The sequence below is a fragment of the Xenopus laevis genome, chromosome 5S (genome assembly GCF_017654675.1).
Source record: "Xenopus laevis strain J_2021 chromosome 5S, Xenopus_laevis_v10.1, whole genome shotgun sequence".
NCBI lineage: Eukaryota > Metazoa > Chordata > Amphibia > Anura > Pipidae > Xenopus > Xenopus laevis.
This window is the reverse complement of record NC_054380.1, coordinates 33,321,331-33,336,060: the sequence shown is the minus strand read 5'-3', so window position 1 is coordinate 33,336,060 and position 14,730 is coordinate 33,321,331. Positions and strand designations below refer to the sequence as shown.

Sequence of the window (14,730 nt, the reverse complement as noted above, 5' to 3'; positions counted from 1 at the left end):
CAAAAATTGCCTATAAGTCTGGAATTTAAAAATAAGCACCTGCTTTGAGGCCACTGGGAGCAACATCTAAGGGTTTGGAGAGCAACATGTTGCTCACGAGCTACTGGTTGGGGATCACTGCACTAAAGTATGTAAACAGTTCAACAAATAATATTCAAGTTGTAAGCATGTACTATAAAAAAAAAAAAAGATTGACTTTTTAGTCTTAAATAATGATCTGTTGTTCTCCTTTCTGTTCTGACTTCCAAATTGTTTCCTGGTTGCTAGGTTAATTAAGCCCTAGATAGTAGATGATATTGCAAGCATGAGCACTTTTAAAAACCACAAGGAATAAAAAATGAATACTAATTGCAGATTGTCCTAGAATACTATTGCATGCATCATACTTAAAGTCAAGTTTAAGGTGAACTATCCCTATATATAATATTGTTGTACAAAGAAGTCTGTGTAGCCCTTTAGCAGATTGGGGGGGCTGTAAAATCTACCCCCCCCAACCTCTACAAATTGGACAGTCCTGCATTGATGACATACTAAAATAATCATCACATGGCAATTTGGTCATTTTGGGAATTTTTTTTAAGAAAAAATAACACACATACACAAATATGAATGGCTTTAAACATACAAATTAGGGATACACTGAATCCACTTTTTTGGATTCGGCCGAACCCCCGATTCCTTTGCGAAAGATTCGGCTGATTACCGAACCAAATCATAATTTGCATATTAGGGGTGGGAAGGGGAAAACATTTTTTATTTCATTGTTATGTGACAAAAAGTCATACGATTGCCTTTCCCGTCCCTAATTTGCATATGCAAATTAGGATTTGGTTCGACCGGGCAGAAGGATTCACCGAATCCAAATCCTGCTGAAAAAGCCTGAATACTGGCTAAATCCCGAACCGAATCCTATAGCTAATTTTAAGTAACTTTTTTATAGTTTTTGAATTACATGCCTTCAGAGTCGGACTGGGGGCCCCGGGGCCCTCTGGGACTGCTGTCCAGGGCCCCCCGCCACCTCCTTCCCTGCTTCCCCTGCTGCCTCCTTACTGTGAAAGCGTGCTCGGCGCGCATGCACGAACGCCGCCCCTCCACTGTGACGTGTGCTCAACTAGGCGTGCCTGCGCGAACGTTGCCCTGCGCATGCCACTCGGCAGCAAAAAATTATATATTTTTTGTAGTACTTATCGTCGGGAGAGGGGGTCTGGCCCGACGGGGGCCCATGAGGGTTGGGGCCCACCGGGTTTTTTCCCGGTGCCCCGCCGGGCCAGTCCGACAGTGCCTTACTATTCTCTTTTCAACTATCAGATGGGATCACCCCATCTAAAAAACAAATGCTCTGTAAGGCTACAAATTTTATTTAATTGTAATTGCTACTTTTTTATTATTCTTTCTATCCAGGCCCTGTCCTATTTATATTTCAGTCCCTGATTCAAATCAATGCATGATTGCTATGGTAATTTGGACTCAAGCAACCATGTGGCTTAAACTGCAAACTGGAGAGCTGTTGAATAAGAAGCTAAATAACTCAAAAAACACAAATAAAAAAAATCAAAACGAGTTGCTTTTACCGACTAATTTTTTTCCCCAAAAGCAAATTTTCGGGAAAATGTATTAATAAATAAGCATAAAAAACCAAGCGGATTTGATCGGAGTTTGTAGCAGAAAATATCGAGATAAATTCGAACTTTGATAAATAACCCCTTGAGTTTTTCGTTTTATATGATAATATCTGTGTGTCTATGGCCACCTTTACAGCCTAAATTAACAGATTGACTAAAACAAGAAATAAATAAGAAAACACATATGTTAGATTTTGGCCTAAACATAAATTCCACACAATTGTTTTACATGTCTCAGTTGATATACTTAGGTTGATTAAGAGGCTTTTACTGTTGATGCAGCTGTCTGGAGTAAAATCGCAGTAAAATCCCAATAGGTGACTCTGTAGGTGACAATGACACCTAGTGGGGAAAGTAAGATAACTCTTTTCACATGTGATAGATGAAAGTATCCACTAATTATATTAGGTTGTGATGAGATCATTTTGGTGCCCATTTGGAGAGAATATGAGGTTATATAATGTGTAACACTATGACTACCACTTTTATCCTTAATAAAGGCTCCAATGCGGCCAAAACATTGGATACACAATGGTGAAACAACAATAAAAATGATTCACATTAAAATACTATGGTGTTTTGGTCAACTGGGGATCTGGCAGAAGATTTGCAGATTTGCTCAGGCATGGACATGTTCCTGAGTGCCCAATGGGTACTGATAGCTCTTGCAAAGCAGACATGTAATTGCGTCTTTGTCTTCTTTTAGGGATAAGTCAATAACTGTTATTGGACAGTGAGCAATAGTTATCTTAGTGTCAGAATGCCTGGTTAAACTAGTTGTGAGGAGCCAATATGTTGTACAACTACTAGCAAACATTATTTACAAGAACTGGGTTTTTTACAAAAGATTTAATAATAAGTAACAAGGTGTACATCAAAAAATCTTTGGGACTTCTCCCATTGACTTATATGCGACCTCGACTGGTCTGAGATGTCGGATTTTCAGATTCAGACTTTTCCATCCTCATGGTTTAATAATTTCCGAAAAAATGCGTGATTTTTTAAAAGTCAGATTTTATAAAAAAAAAAAATCACAAATTGTTCGTGATTTTTGCATTCGGAGTTTAGTAAGTAACCCCCTTAGTATAGGTTAAGGGCAGGCAATCAAAGTAATTGTAATATGGGGAACAAGGGCAGGGCAAAAAGCTGACTTTTGACTGACTGGATTTAAGTGCAAAGACTACAGGAGACAGGAACTCATGATGTCAGGAACAGGAGGTTGACATGTTTACAAATTCCATCCATGCCCAGGGTGGGAAGTCTGGGGCTACTAGAATTGCTGGGACCTGTTCTTTTTGGTGCTTCCTGATTGCTCTAGCCAGCCTGGGTAGGGGGGAGAAACATGTACTTTATTGAAAGTCGATGGGATACCCAAAGTGTCTTTTGCCTCTTTCCTTGCATCTTTGATCCAGGTGCAGCATCTTGGGAGTTTGCAATTTCTGTAGGAGGCCACCTTGTATCTCTGTTCTCCCTAACCTGTTCACAATGAGCCCGAATATTTCCATGGGAAATTACTATTCCACTTGATCTATTATTTTTCTGCTGAAATAATCGGCTTCCCAGTTGCTTGTTTCAGGTATGAAAATGGCTGATATGGGTGGGACATGAAGTTCCACAGATTGAAAGACCATAGATACCTCTTCCATGGTTGCTGTACTCCTTGTGCTGACCTGGTGATTGAGATATGCCACTATGGTGGCATTGTGTCATTGTATTTAAATTGTGTAGGACTAAAGTAGTGTGGACCAGCTGGGGAAGTACAGGAGGGGATATGAAGAGTTACATTGGTTTCTGTGCCTGAGGCAAAGAGGCAAAGAAGACATTATGCAAGTGACAGCTGAAATTTTAAAATAAATTTATAACAAGCATGGATGTTTTAATAAGAAATTAGAATTTGGGTTTCATGTTTAATTTAAAATGAATTTTATCATACAGCTTTAAATGCTGTGGTGTCTACTGTGGGCAGTGTTGTGTATCTGCACAACACTGTGAGGAAAGCTCCAAGACAGTTTATTGCCAACAGATTAGCCACAATAGTGCAAGGTAGAACGCTATATTTATTCTGCAGAATGCTTTACCATATCTGAGTAAACAGCTCTAGACACTGTCTCTGTTTGTTTAGGATAGAAGCTGCCATGTAAGCTTGGTGTGAAATCACTTCCTGCCTGAGTCTCTCCCTGCTCACTTACAGCTCTGAGCTCAGATTACAGCAGGGATGAGAGGAGGGAGGGGAAGAGGAGCACACTGAGCATGCTCAAGCCCTGCCCTGGAGGTTTAAACTGAAAACAGGAAGTCTGATACAGAAGCCCATGTGTACACAATAGAAGGAAAGAAATGCTGTGTTTCTTTTGACAGAGGACTGAGAACAGCATAACTTTGAGGGTTTACTGGTGTATTTATATAGACCTTTCTGATAAAGCTTACTTACTTTTAACCTTTACTTCTCCTTTAAGTCAACTTTAGGGGGGGGTTATACTCCTCCAGTACTGAATACTTGGTAAAACATTTTTTACTGATATTCATTCATCACCCCAGAGATGCCCTGAATAAAATAGACTTATAGACTGGAAAACATAAACAATACTCTATCCTATTGGATGTTGGAGTGGTTGTTCTAGTATTGGGAGCATGTCTTTAAAAGAACAGTAACACCAAAAAACGAGAGTGGTTGGAAGAAATGATAAAATAATGTACTGTTGCCCTGTACTGCTAGAAACACAATTATAGTTTATATAACCAAGCTGCTGTACAGCTATAAGAACAGCCATTAAAGCACAGAATACACAATAGATAAGATCTCAAGAATCCTTAATAATTTGCTATCTGTACAATATCTTTTCATTAATTTAAAACACTTTAATTTGTTGGTGTTACTATTCCTTTAAGTAGGTGCCTAACCTGACCCTGCTGAATGAAGAAAGGACCATCTGGAACAGATACGGAGGAATAATAGGCTGGTAATTCAGATGATGGTGTAAGCCCCCAGAAAGGCGAGGTAGGATCCAGTCCAAAGACTGTAATTTACTGTACTATACAGCTGATGTCTAAGATCTGCTCTGGCTGTTGATCTTGCTCATCCTCCCCTACTGGGTGTCCTATGGGGTCAACTACTTGAAAACATAAATGTAGTTCCTAGATAATTGGGTGCACCGATTCAGGTGCCAGAGCCTAAGGAGATAGTCCAAGTGCTTTGAGTATTTTGTGCTGGCAACTGTACTGGGTTAAATACTAGGGGCTTATAGAAGTGGATGTGACCCCATCCTGTGACATTTTCATGTGCCTGGAATTAGATTTTACCTTTTGGGGTTTTTTTGGTCTTTTGCATTCTGGTCTTTTTTCAGTTTCTATTTCTTCTTTTCTCTAGATATATTTATCATAATGCCTTTCTTCCAGGTATAGTATGAATAGATGGTGTCTATAGTAGCAGCGAGCATAATAGTCTCTTGGAAAGAACTACTACTACAATAGGTACCATCTCTACATACTATACCTGCCCCTTCCCATAGGCTGTTATTTCTACTGCTACAATGGGATCATCTCTCCCTACTATACACGTTATCCCACAGCTGCTGTCCCTTCCAAGAGGATATTATCCCTCTGCTACTATAGGCACCTTCTTTCCTTACTATACCTCCTATCCCACAGTCACAGTCCTTTCCTAGAAACTATTATCCCACTGCTACTATAGACAACATATCTCCCTACTATACCTGCTATCCCACAGCCACAGTCCTTTCCTAGAGACTATTATCTCACTGCTACTATAGGCACTATCTCTCCCTACTTTACCTGCTATCCCACAGCCACAGTCCCTTCCCAGCAGGCCCGGACTGGCAATCTGTGGGTTCTGGCAAATGCCAGAGGTGCTGCTATAATGTGCCATAGAAAGTCAGTATCTAGTGGGCTGGTGGGGGCTGTTTGGGCCTCTGTGTAGGCTGAGTGGGCCTCTGTGTACCTGAAATGTCAGGGCCTATTTTAATTCTCAGTCCAGACCTGCTTCCCAGAGACTATTTTCCCCCCACCTCTACTATAGGCACCATCTCTCCCTAGTTTACCTACTATCCCTTCCCAAGGACTATTTTCCCCCACTGCTACTATGGACAACATCTCTCTCTACTATACCTGCTATCCCACAGCCACAGTCCCTTCCCAGAGACTATTATCCCACTGTTACTTTAGGCACAATCTCTCCCTACTATACCTGCTATCCCACAGACACAGTCCTTTCCCAGAGACTATTATCCACTGCTACTATAGGCACCATCTCTCCCTACTATACCTGCTATCCCACAGCCACAGTCCCTTCCCAGAGACTATTATCCCACTGTTACTATAGGCACCATCTCTCCCTACTATACCTGCTATCCCACAGCCACAGTCCCTTCCCAGAGACTATTATCCCACTGTTACTATAGACACCATCTCTCCCTACTATACCTGTTATCCCACAGCCACAGTCCCTTCCCAGAGACTATTATCCCACTGTTACTATAGACACCATCTCTCCCTACTATACCTGTTATCCCACAGCCACAGTCCCTTCCCAGAGACTATTATCCCACTGTTACTATAGGCACCATCTCTCCCTACTATACCTGCTATCCCACAGCCACAGTCCCTTCCCAGAGACTATTATCCCACTGTTACTATAGGCACCATCTCTCCCTACTATACCTGCTATCCCACAGCCACAGTCCCTTCCCAGAGACTATTATCCTACTGTTACTATAGGCACAATCTCTCCCTACTATACCTGCTATCCCACAGCCACAGTCCCTTCTCAGAGACTATTATCCACTGCTACTATAGGCACCATCTCTCCCTACTATACCTGCTATCCCACAGCCGCAGTCCTTTCCCAGAGACTATTATCCACTGCTGCTATAGGCACCATCTCTCCCTCCTTTTTTTGTCAACTTCTTTTTACTTGTCTTTTGTTTTGCAATTCAGAAACAATAAACAACATTTACAATTGCCATTTGCCACATCTCTCCCTACTATACCTATTACTTACTATTATCCCACTGCTACTATAGGCACCATTTCTCTCTACTATACCTGCTATCCCACAACTACAGTCCTTCCCAGAGACTTATCCCACTACTACTATAGAAACCATCTCTTACTACTATACCTGCTATCCCACAGTCACACTTCCTTCCCAGATACTATTTTTTCCAACTGCTACAGTTATCCTATCTCCCCAATAAATTAGCTGTCCCAGGGCCCTTCCAAAGTCTATTTGTTTTTTGCTTTTTATAAGTTCGCAGTACATAATACTTTTTAGCCCTTTACCTTTTATTCTAGCCACATACCCAATGAATCAGTGACCTTTCCTTTATTCTAGTATAACGCAACTGGAAAAAGTAATTTACCATGTACTAAACCAGTGGTTTCCCAAAATAGGTGGACTGAGAGCTGAAATATATGCACATTTTGATACACATGGCAGTATTTTTTTTTAATAGGGTAACAAAAAATAACATCAACTGCAGTCAAATAAAGTTAGTTTAATTCTAGACTTTTTGGCACAACATGGTACATATAGCACATATAGTACAAAACAGGAGAAAGGCAATTTTATTCATAGCATATTCACTGCCAAATTGCACACATCAGTCACTTATAAACCTATCATTCTTCACAGTTAGTATTTATGATGGGAAAATTACAATAAATTATAATAATAGTGTACATCATGGTTCAGGTCAGTTGCATAACAAGAAGTTACTACAGCCCCCTAAATTTCCAGAAAAACATATATTGAAATAATTGAAAACACTTCAATATTGCACTGGATTGCTATTAACCTATTGTCCATTGATTTACACTATTTACAGCATGTTATAGTACATTTTAAACAAAATACAGACTAGGGGTAATGGAATGATTTTCTTATAAAGTTATACTGTAGGTATTTTGTGGTGGTGGATTTTCCCTAGACTAGGACACCGGCGTCAAAAAAATGCGCAAATTCGCCCATCACTACTTTTAACCGCTCAGTAGAACTTATTCTCCCCCGAGTAGGAATCCACACAAAAATGTGAGCCAGCGCTACACAAGGCTCAGGGAAACAAGCATATAACAAACGGATAATATAGTGTAGCATATTATATTACCATTATGGTGACATTTATTTTATTGTGTATTTTTTAGATCCCAACACTGCTGGCAAATGCCTTTCTAGACACCATGGAATAAGTTGTTTAAGTTGAAATTCACCACGTGAAGATCTTAGGTGTGTACTTACAAATGTTTAACTATTTTATTGCATATATCAGAATGCCCGTGGAAGATTGCCAGGGATTTCTTCCTGCTGTTATGGAACATGTAAAATGCAAATATAGTGTAAAACCTATAATACAGATAAAGTTTTGTTTAAAAATTGTTTCAAATTATGCTCACAATTATAATGTTTGAATAGACATACAGTATTTGGGCACATTTACTAAAAGGTGAAGTGACAAACGCTGGTGATGATTCGCCAGCGTGACGTCATTTCGTTACTTTGCCGATTTACTAATGGGTGCAGCTAGGTGCTAGCGAAAGATATAGACGCTAGTGTTGCTACATACTCTTACAACAGGCAAATTTTGCTTGGGCGAATGGACGTAACTCCGCAAATTCACTAAGATGCGGATTTTACTGAACGTTACCTCTTTCGCCAGCTGAGACCAAACGAAGTGCAATGGAGTGCATAGAACTTCCTCAATTTTTAGTGGAAAAAAAACTAGGGATTCATCAAAACCAGGATTTGGTTCGGGATTTGACAAGGATTCGGCCCTTTTCAGCAGAATTCAGATTTGTCCGAATCCTTCTGCCCAGCCGAACCTAATCTTTATTTGCATATGCAAATTGGGGCGGGGAGAGAAATTGCGTGATTTATTGTCACAAAACAAGGTAAAAAAATTTCCCCTTCCCACCCATATTATGCAAATTAGGATTTGGTTCGGTATTCAGTCGAATATTTCGCGAAGGGTTCGGCCAAATCCAAAATCCAGTAGGATTCGGTGCATCCCTTCAAAAAACTCTGGCGTCTTTTACTTTTTTCAGAATGATAGCCTGCAAAAGTCCTTAAAAATGTTTTTTGGGTAACCGGGTTCCCCCCTACATTTTCTAACATATGGAACATAAACTATTCAGTGGGCTCATGTGTAGGGCAATATAACAACTATATTTTCTTTATTAAGGTTCCCTGGACTTGTGTAATGTAATGTATTTGCTGCAACATATACGTCCATTAAACTTTATAATTTCCTGCCGTATGCAAATTAGCCTGAGCGAAAACCTTTTACGAAGTTGCGCAAGGCACAATTGAACGCTAGCACATCTTCGATTTGATTGCCGACGTAATGCTTGCGAAAATTATCCTGCATTTGACGCCCTGGACACAACTTCGCATTTTAGTAAATTAGCATTGTCTGATCGAATTTTCGCCAGGCGAAGTGTAGCGATGTGTTCGAAGCCGTTGCTGGCGAATTTTCGCAGATTAGGGAATTTGCCCCATTAAGTCCCCCTTAGTTTGCCCATGCTGTTAAAAGGTCCCAAAAAGAGGAGCTAATGCTATATAAATAAATGATGATGATAATTCTGGGCGGTGTTGTTCCATCTATTGCATGTCTCCTCAGGGGGCGCCTATGTTGGCTTTTTTAGAACTGGTTCACATTTTATCACGTTGTGAAGCTATTGAACTTGGCAGGTCTTAGTGAGACTACACGCGTGCTTATTCCCACATTAAAACCTGACCCAAGCATATACTACTCAGGAGTATGACCCAAAAAATTAGTTGAAGGGCATAATGGATCCCGGGACATTAAATTCAGTTTTAATGTGAATAAAAATAATTAAGCCTCTGCTTTATTTCTTACACTATTTACCAACAGGACGAGGTTAGAAAGTAGATGCATACCAGTTTAGCTACTAATCACTATTCTGCAGGTGAACCCAAAGCAGAGTAATCGTTTCCATGTTCATCTGATATTTGCATTTCTCTGACCACTTAAATGTTCCTCTACCTAGAAAGGTGGAGACACTGGCCTATTTTAGTTGTATATTAAGATGATGTGAAAGTTCTAAATGGTATGGTGCCCCTGGGGAGGGGTGGAGTCTACGTTGCCCAAGAAGTAGATGTATCAGTAGGTGGTCTGGATTTCAGCTTGAAGGCCTCATTACCTGAGACGAATAGTTGAGCAGGCACTCATGCTTTCCCATATAGATAGGCATACTAAAAAATTATGAATTTTCAGATTTTAGTTTTCTCAATTTTTTTAATTTTTTTTTTAATTTTAATAAAAGATTAGAATTGAAATTTCATGGCACTGCTCTATTAATTTTTAAAAAATTCAAATGCTTTAAAGGAAAAGGAAAGCTATGGTGGCAGTTTATTGGCAATAGATTAGCTGCAATAGCATCTCTAGAATGTTTTACCATACCTGAATAAAAATCTCTAGAAGCTCTCTGTTGATAGCAGCTGCAGTATTAGCTTGGTGTGACATCACTTCCTGCCTGAGTCTCTCCCTGCTCATTTATAGCTGTGGTCTCAGATTACAGCAGAGAAGGGGGGGGAAGAGGAGCAAACTGAGCATGCTCACGCCCGGGGGAAGGAGGTTTAAACTGAAGGCAGGAAGTCTGATACAGAAGCCCATGTGTACACAATAGAAGGAAAGAAATGCTGTGTTTCTTTTGAATGAGGACTCAGAGCTGCACTGCTTTGAGGGTTTACTGGTATATTTAGGTAGACCTTTCTGAGAAGGCTTATGGTGGCCATACACGGGCCGATAAAAGCTGCCGACAGACCAAGTCGGCAGCTTATTGGCCCGTGTATGGGGGCCCCCGACGGGCTTCCCCGATCGAGATCTGGCCGAAAGTCGGCCAGATCTCGATCGGATGGGGTTAAAAATCCCGTCGGATCGCGGCCGCATCTGTTCGTTGATGCGGTCCCGCGATCCGACCGCCCGTTTGGCGAACGCTAGGATCCGATCGTTGGGCCCTAGGGCCCACGATCGGATCAGCCCGATATTGCCCACCTCAAGGTGGGCATATCGGAGGGAGATCCGCTCGTTTGGCGACATCGCCAAACGAGCGGATCTATCCGTGTATGGCCACCTTTACTTAGTTTTAACCTTTCCTTTTCCTTTAAAAAAAACTTGACAATTACAGCTTGAATGTTAACAATACACTTCATACTGAGTTAAACAGATGCTTGCGTGTTTTACCTGCCAATTTTTTCATTAGGTGTTTTTTAATCTTAAAAATTCATGTTCTTAATAAGCAAATTTGAAATAATGCAATAAAGTGTTTTTTGGGCCAGTTTTCTCAAACCACAGATAAAAAAAAACGTAATGTGGAATTTGAATAAATAAGTCTCAGAGAAAACAATTTAGTGTGAGATGAGATATTGATCACAGTAGACTTTGCTGTCTTTATGTATTACCACAATTAGGGAATTTAAGATTAAGTTTTGTTACCCAGATCGGCCTCTAATACTGATATAATCAATCAGAAGTTTTGGAGACAAGTGTGTAAGTTTGGGAATAGTATGATAATCTTTACAATAATATAAGCGTTTATATATGGACATTTTTTGCTGTTTCTCAAGAACTACAGTATATGGTCCATGGAGAGATCAGTTTTATCAAAATCGTAGATATAAGCCACTCTGCCCTGTTCACCTTCAGTCAATGGTGCATTGATTTAGCCAAACGCAGACGCAGAGATATATATATAATATATTCAGCCTGCACAGCTTTTGAGGTACCTTGAGCAGCATTATTTCCTGCTTCTTATTCATTCACATGCCTCCAGAGATCACACTAAAATCTGAATGAGCACCTACTTTTTTTTTTAACAGAAGTTGCTTTCAGTCATTAATATCTTGTTACACAATTTTATCCTGAGCATCACTATGGAGTAGTTTATGGTTTCTCCAATTTCTCTCAGTACTGAGATACAGGTATTGGACCTGTTATCCAGAATGCTTGGGACCTGGGTTTTTCTGGATAAGGGATCTTTCTGTAATTTGGATCTTCATACCTTAAGACTACTAGAAAATCATGTAAACGTGAAATAAACCCAATAACCTGGTTTAAAATCCAATTTTGGATCAAGTACAAGGTACTGTTGTATTATTACAGAGAAAAATAAAATCATTTTTAAAAAGTTGGATTATTTGATTATAATGGAGTCTATGGAAGAAGTCCTTTCCGTAATTTGGATCTTCATACCTTACGACTACTAGAAAATCATGTAAACATTAAATAAACCCAATAACCTGGTTTTGCTTCCAGTAAGAGTTAATTAAAGTTTGGATCAAGTACAAGGTACTGTTTAATTATTACAGAGAAAAATAAAATCATTTTTAAAAAGTTGGATTATTTGATTATAATACACAAAAGCCATGAATATCTTGTAAATTATATCCTTATAAACGGTGAGTAGTGATGTCATCAGTTATAAACGGTGACTAGTGATGTAATTTCTGTAACATGACTCACTAAAATTTGTGTATTAGAATTAATAAAGTACCCCCAGTTGTAAAATATGAGGATATTATAAGTTACCTCGGAGTTCCATGACCTGTATAAAAACACTCGGCCTTCGGCCTCGTGTTTTTATAGGGTCATGAAACTCCTCGGTAACTTATAATATCCTTATATTTTACAAGAGGGGGTACTTTATTCACTATATAATGGAGTCTGTGGGAAACTACCTTTCCGTAATTCGGAGTTGGGTTTCCAGATAATGGATCCCATACCTGTACGTGATTTCACAGAGTGTTTTAACCAGAAAAAACAGAAAACTGATTTATAATAACTACAGTTCTGCCTTTCTATATATAATACTGATGCTATTATGATTTCTAGAGCTACTTTCCAACAAAAGTCATTAACAAGCCTCAACATAAAACAGCATCCTATATATATATATGCAGAGTTTCTAAGCAAAGCCATCATTTTCTTTATCACACAGCTGTGCCACGGTCAAGTTCACTAATCAGAGTTCGGAAGATTTCTTGTTTTGTAGGTGATTGGTCTAAGGATGACTTCTCACTTGATTTCTCTTTGCTTTCTAGTCCACCAGACCTAAAATCTCAGAACACAGCAAGGGTATGATAAACAAACACCTCTAACTTCAAGATTCCATAAGACTAAAGACCGTGAAAATATGATATTCATAAGCAAAGAGTTGTTCTTATAAGATAGAAATGCAGCAAAATGAGAACATTCTGTTTTATATTTGGGCGAGGTACCTTTATTCCATAGTTAGGATTAAGAACATAGAATAAATTGTATCTGAACTTTTATATTCAAAAGACAATAAAAGCATTATATAGCAGCTTATGTATATGCATTTGCTACATGCAAATTAGAGCATTGAAATGTGTGGATTTTCATTATATGGGCTTGTTTGAAAATATTTAGCTGTTTGTGTAATTTTTTTCTTGCTCAGTAATAAGGTCATATTAAGGCTTTAAAACTATTAAAAAGCAAAGATAGATTGAATAACCCAAGTTTTAAATGGATATAGTTGTGGGATCCCTTATCCAGAAATTCATCATCCTGAAAACTCCAAATTACAGGAAGGTCATCTCCCATAGAGAGCATTTTAATCAAATAATTCAAGTTTTTAAAAATGATTTCCTGTTTCTCCGTAAGCATTAAACAATAGTTTATTTATAAGCTGCATGAATACATATTGGTGGCAAAACATTTCTATTGGTTTATTGAATGTTATCATTATTTTTAGATCACCTTTCTATTTAATCTCCATCTTACAGTAACTCAAACACAAACTAAAATGTATATATGCAATAGGTAATCAAATTCTTTTTTTTTCTTGCGGAATGAAACATAAAACCATTATCTTTGGCTTAGGGTCTTATCAAGCTTTGCAGGCTTAAGGTCCCCATAGACGCAAAGATTTCTCTTGCCGAACGACCGATTTTAGCAAAGTCCGACCTATCCTTCGAAATTATCGTGCGTTTAGTGGGATTCGAACAATCGTACATCTTACGATTTTTCGGCCGACATCTGGCAGAAAATTGATCGGCCAGGTTAAAAAATCTTTATCGGTCCCAGCGCAATCTATCTATGTTTGCAGGTACAAGCAGGCAGCTCCCCTTTGTTTTCCTGGCAATATCGCCTGAAATGGTCTTTTTAGTTGATGAACAATTCGTACGATCGTTTCGAGATAATTGTGGTCTCACGATGACGATCAGATCTTTTAAAAATCTTTACATCTATGGCCAGCTTTACTCAGAGATATGCTGGTGTAAGTTCATGCTGTATTTATCATTCCTTATGTCATTTCAGTCACTGGAATAAGGGCAGAGAGATAGATAGACTGGTCCCAGAATAAACATTAAGTGAACCCCCCTAATCAACACGACCTTTAGGCAGAGCTAGAATTTGGGAGGGGGATGCATTCTTTTTGAACTTTGAAAATACGGTTTATCTTTTTTCTCAAAGTGTACATGCCAGTACAGCCACATAGGGATTGGATAGACTTGAGAGTAAAGCTGGCCATAGATGCAAAGATCCGATCGTACGAATCATCGCACGATCGGACTTTCCCATCTCCCGACCCGCCACTAACCATTCAGATCAAAGTCTTACCAGTCAGATTAGTTAAAGAACAGATCAGCTGATGTTCTGCCCCTGACAGCAATCGTACGATATCTATGTCCAACAAAAGCTGGTGACAGTCTCCCACTGAAAATCGTACGATCGGCAATACACGCAGAGATATTATCGGCAGCCGACAGAAATTTTCTAACCTGTCCGATCGACCAAACGACCGATCTCCGTCGGACGAAAAATGTCGGGACTCTCCACACACGGTTCGAAAATCGTACGAATCCTCGATTCGTACGATTAGATCTTTGCGTCTATGGCCAGCTTAAACTTTTAACCTCCCTCCAGCCTATCCAATCTCCATATAGTGTACCACAAGGCAGGGCCATATTTATATGTAGACACGAAGGGCTGTGTCTAGGATGACAAAGAAAAAAATAATCTCCCCAGCTACTGCCAGACTTTACAGTCTAAGGGGTCCGTTTACTAAAGTGCGTTAAAAATATTCGCACAATATATAGACAGAATTTTCGCCA

At 39.4% G+C, this 14,730-nt stretch overlaps 1 protein-coding gene across 1 annotated transcript in view; it reads right to left on the bottom strand.

The window, feature by feature from the left end:
* Window positions 1-12,582: 12,582 nt before the first annotated feature.
* arhgef33.S (Rho guanine nucleotide exchange factor 33 S homeolog) overlaps window positions 12,583-14,730 on the bottom strand; it is a 49,050-nt gene continuing 46,902 nt past the window's right edge. The window contains exon 16 of the mRNA XM_041564382.1: window positions 12,583-12,703. Within this exon, the coding sequence (XP_041420316.1) occupies window positions 12,583-12,703 (121 nt within the window). The remainder of the gene's footprint in view (window positions 12,704-14,730) is intronic.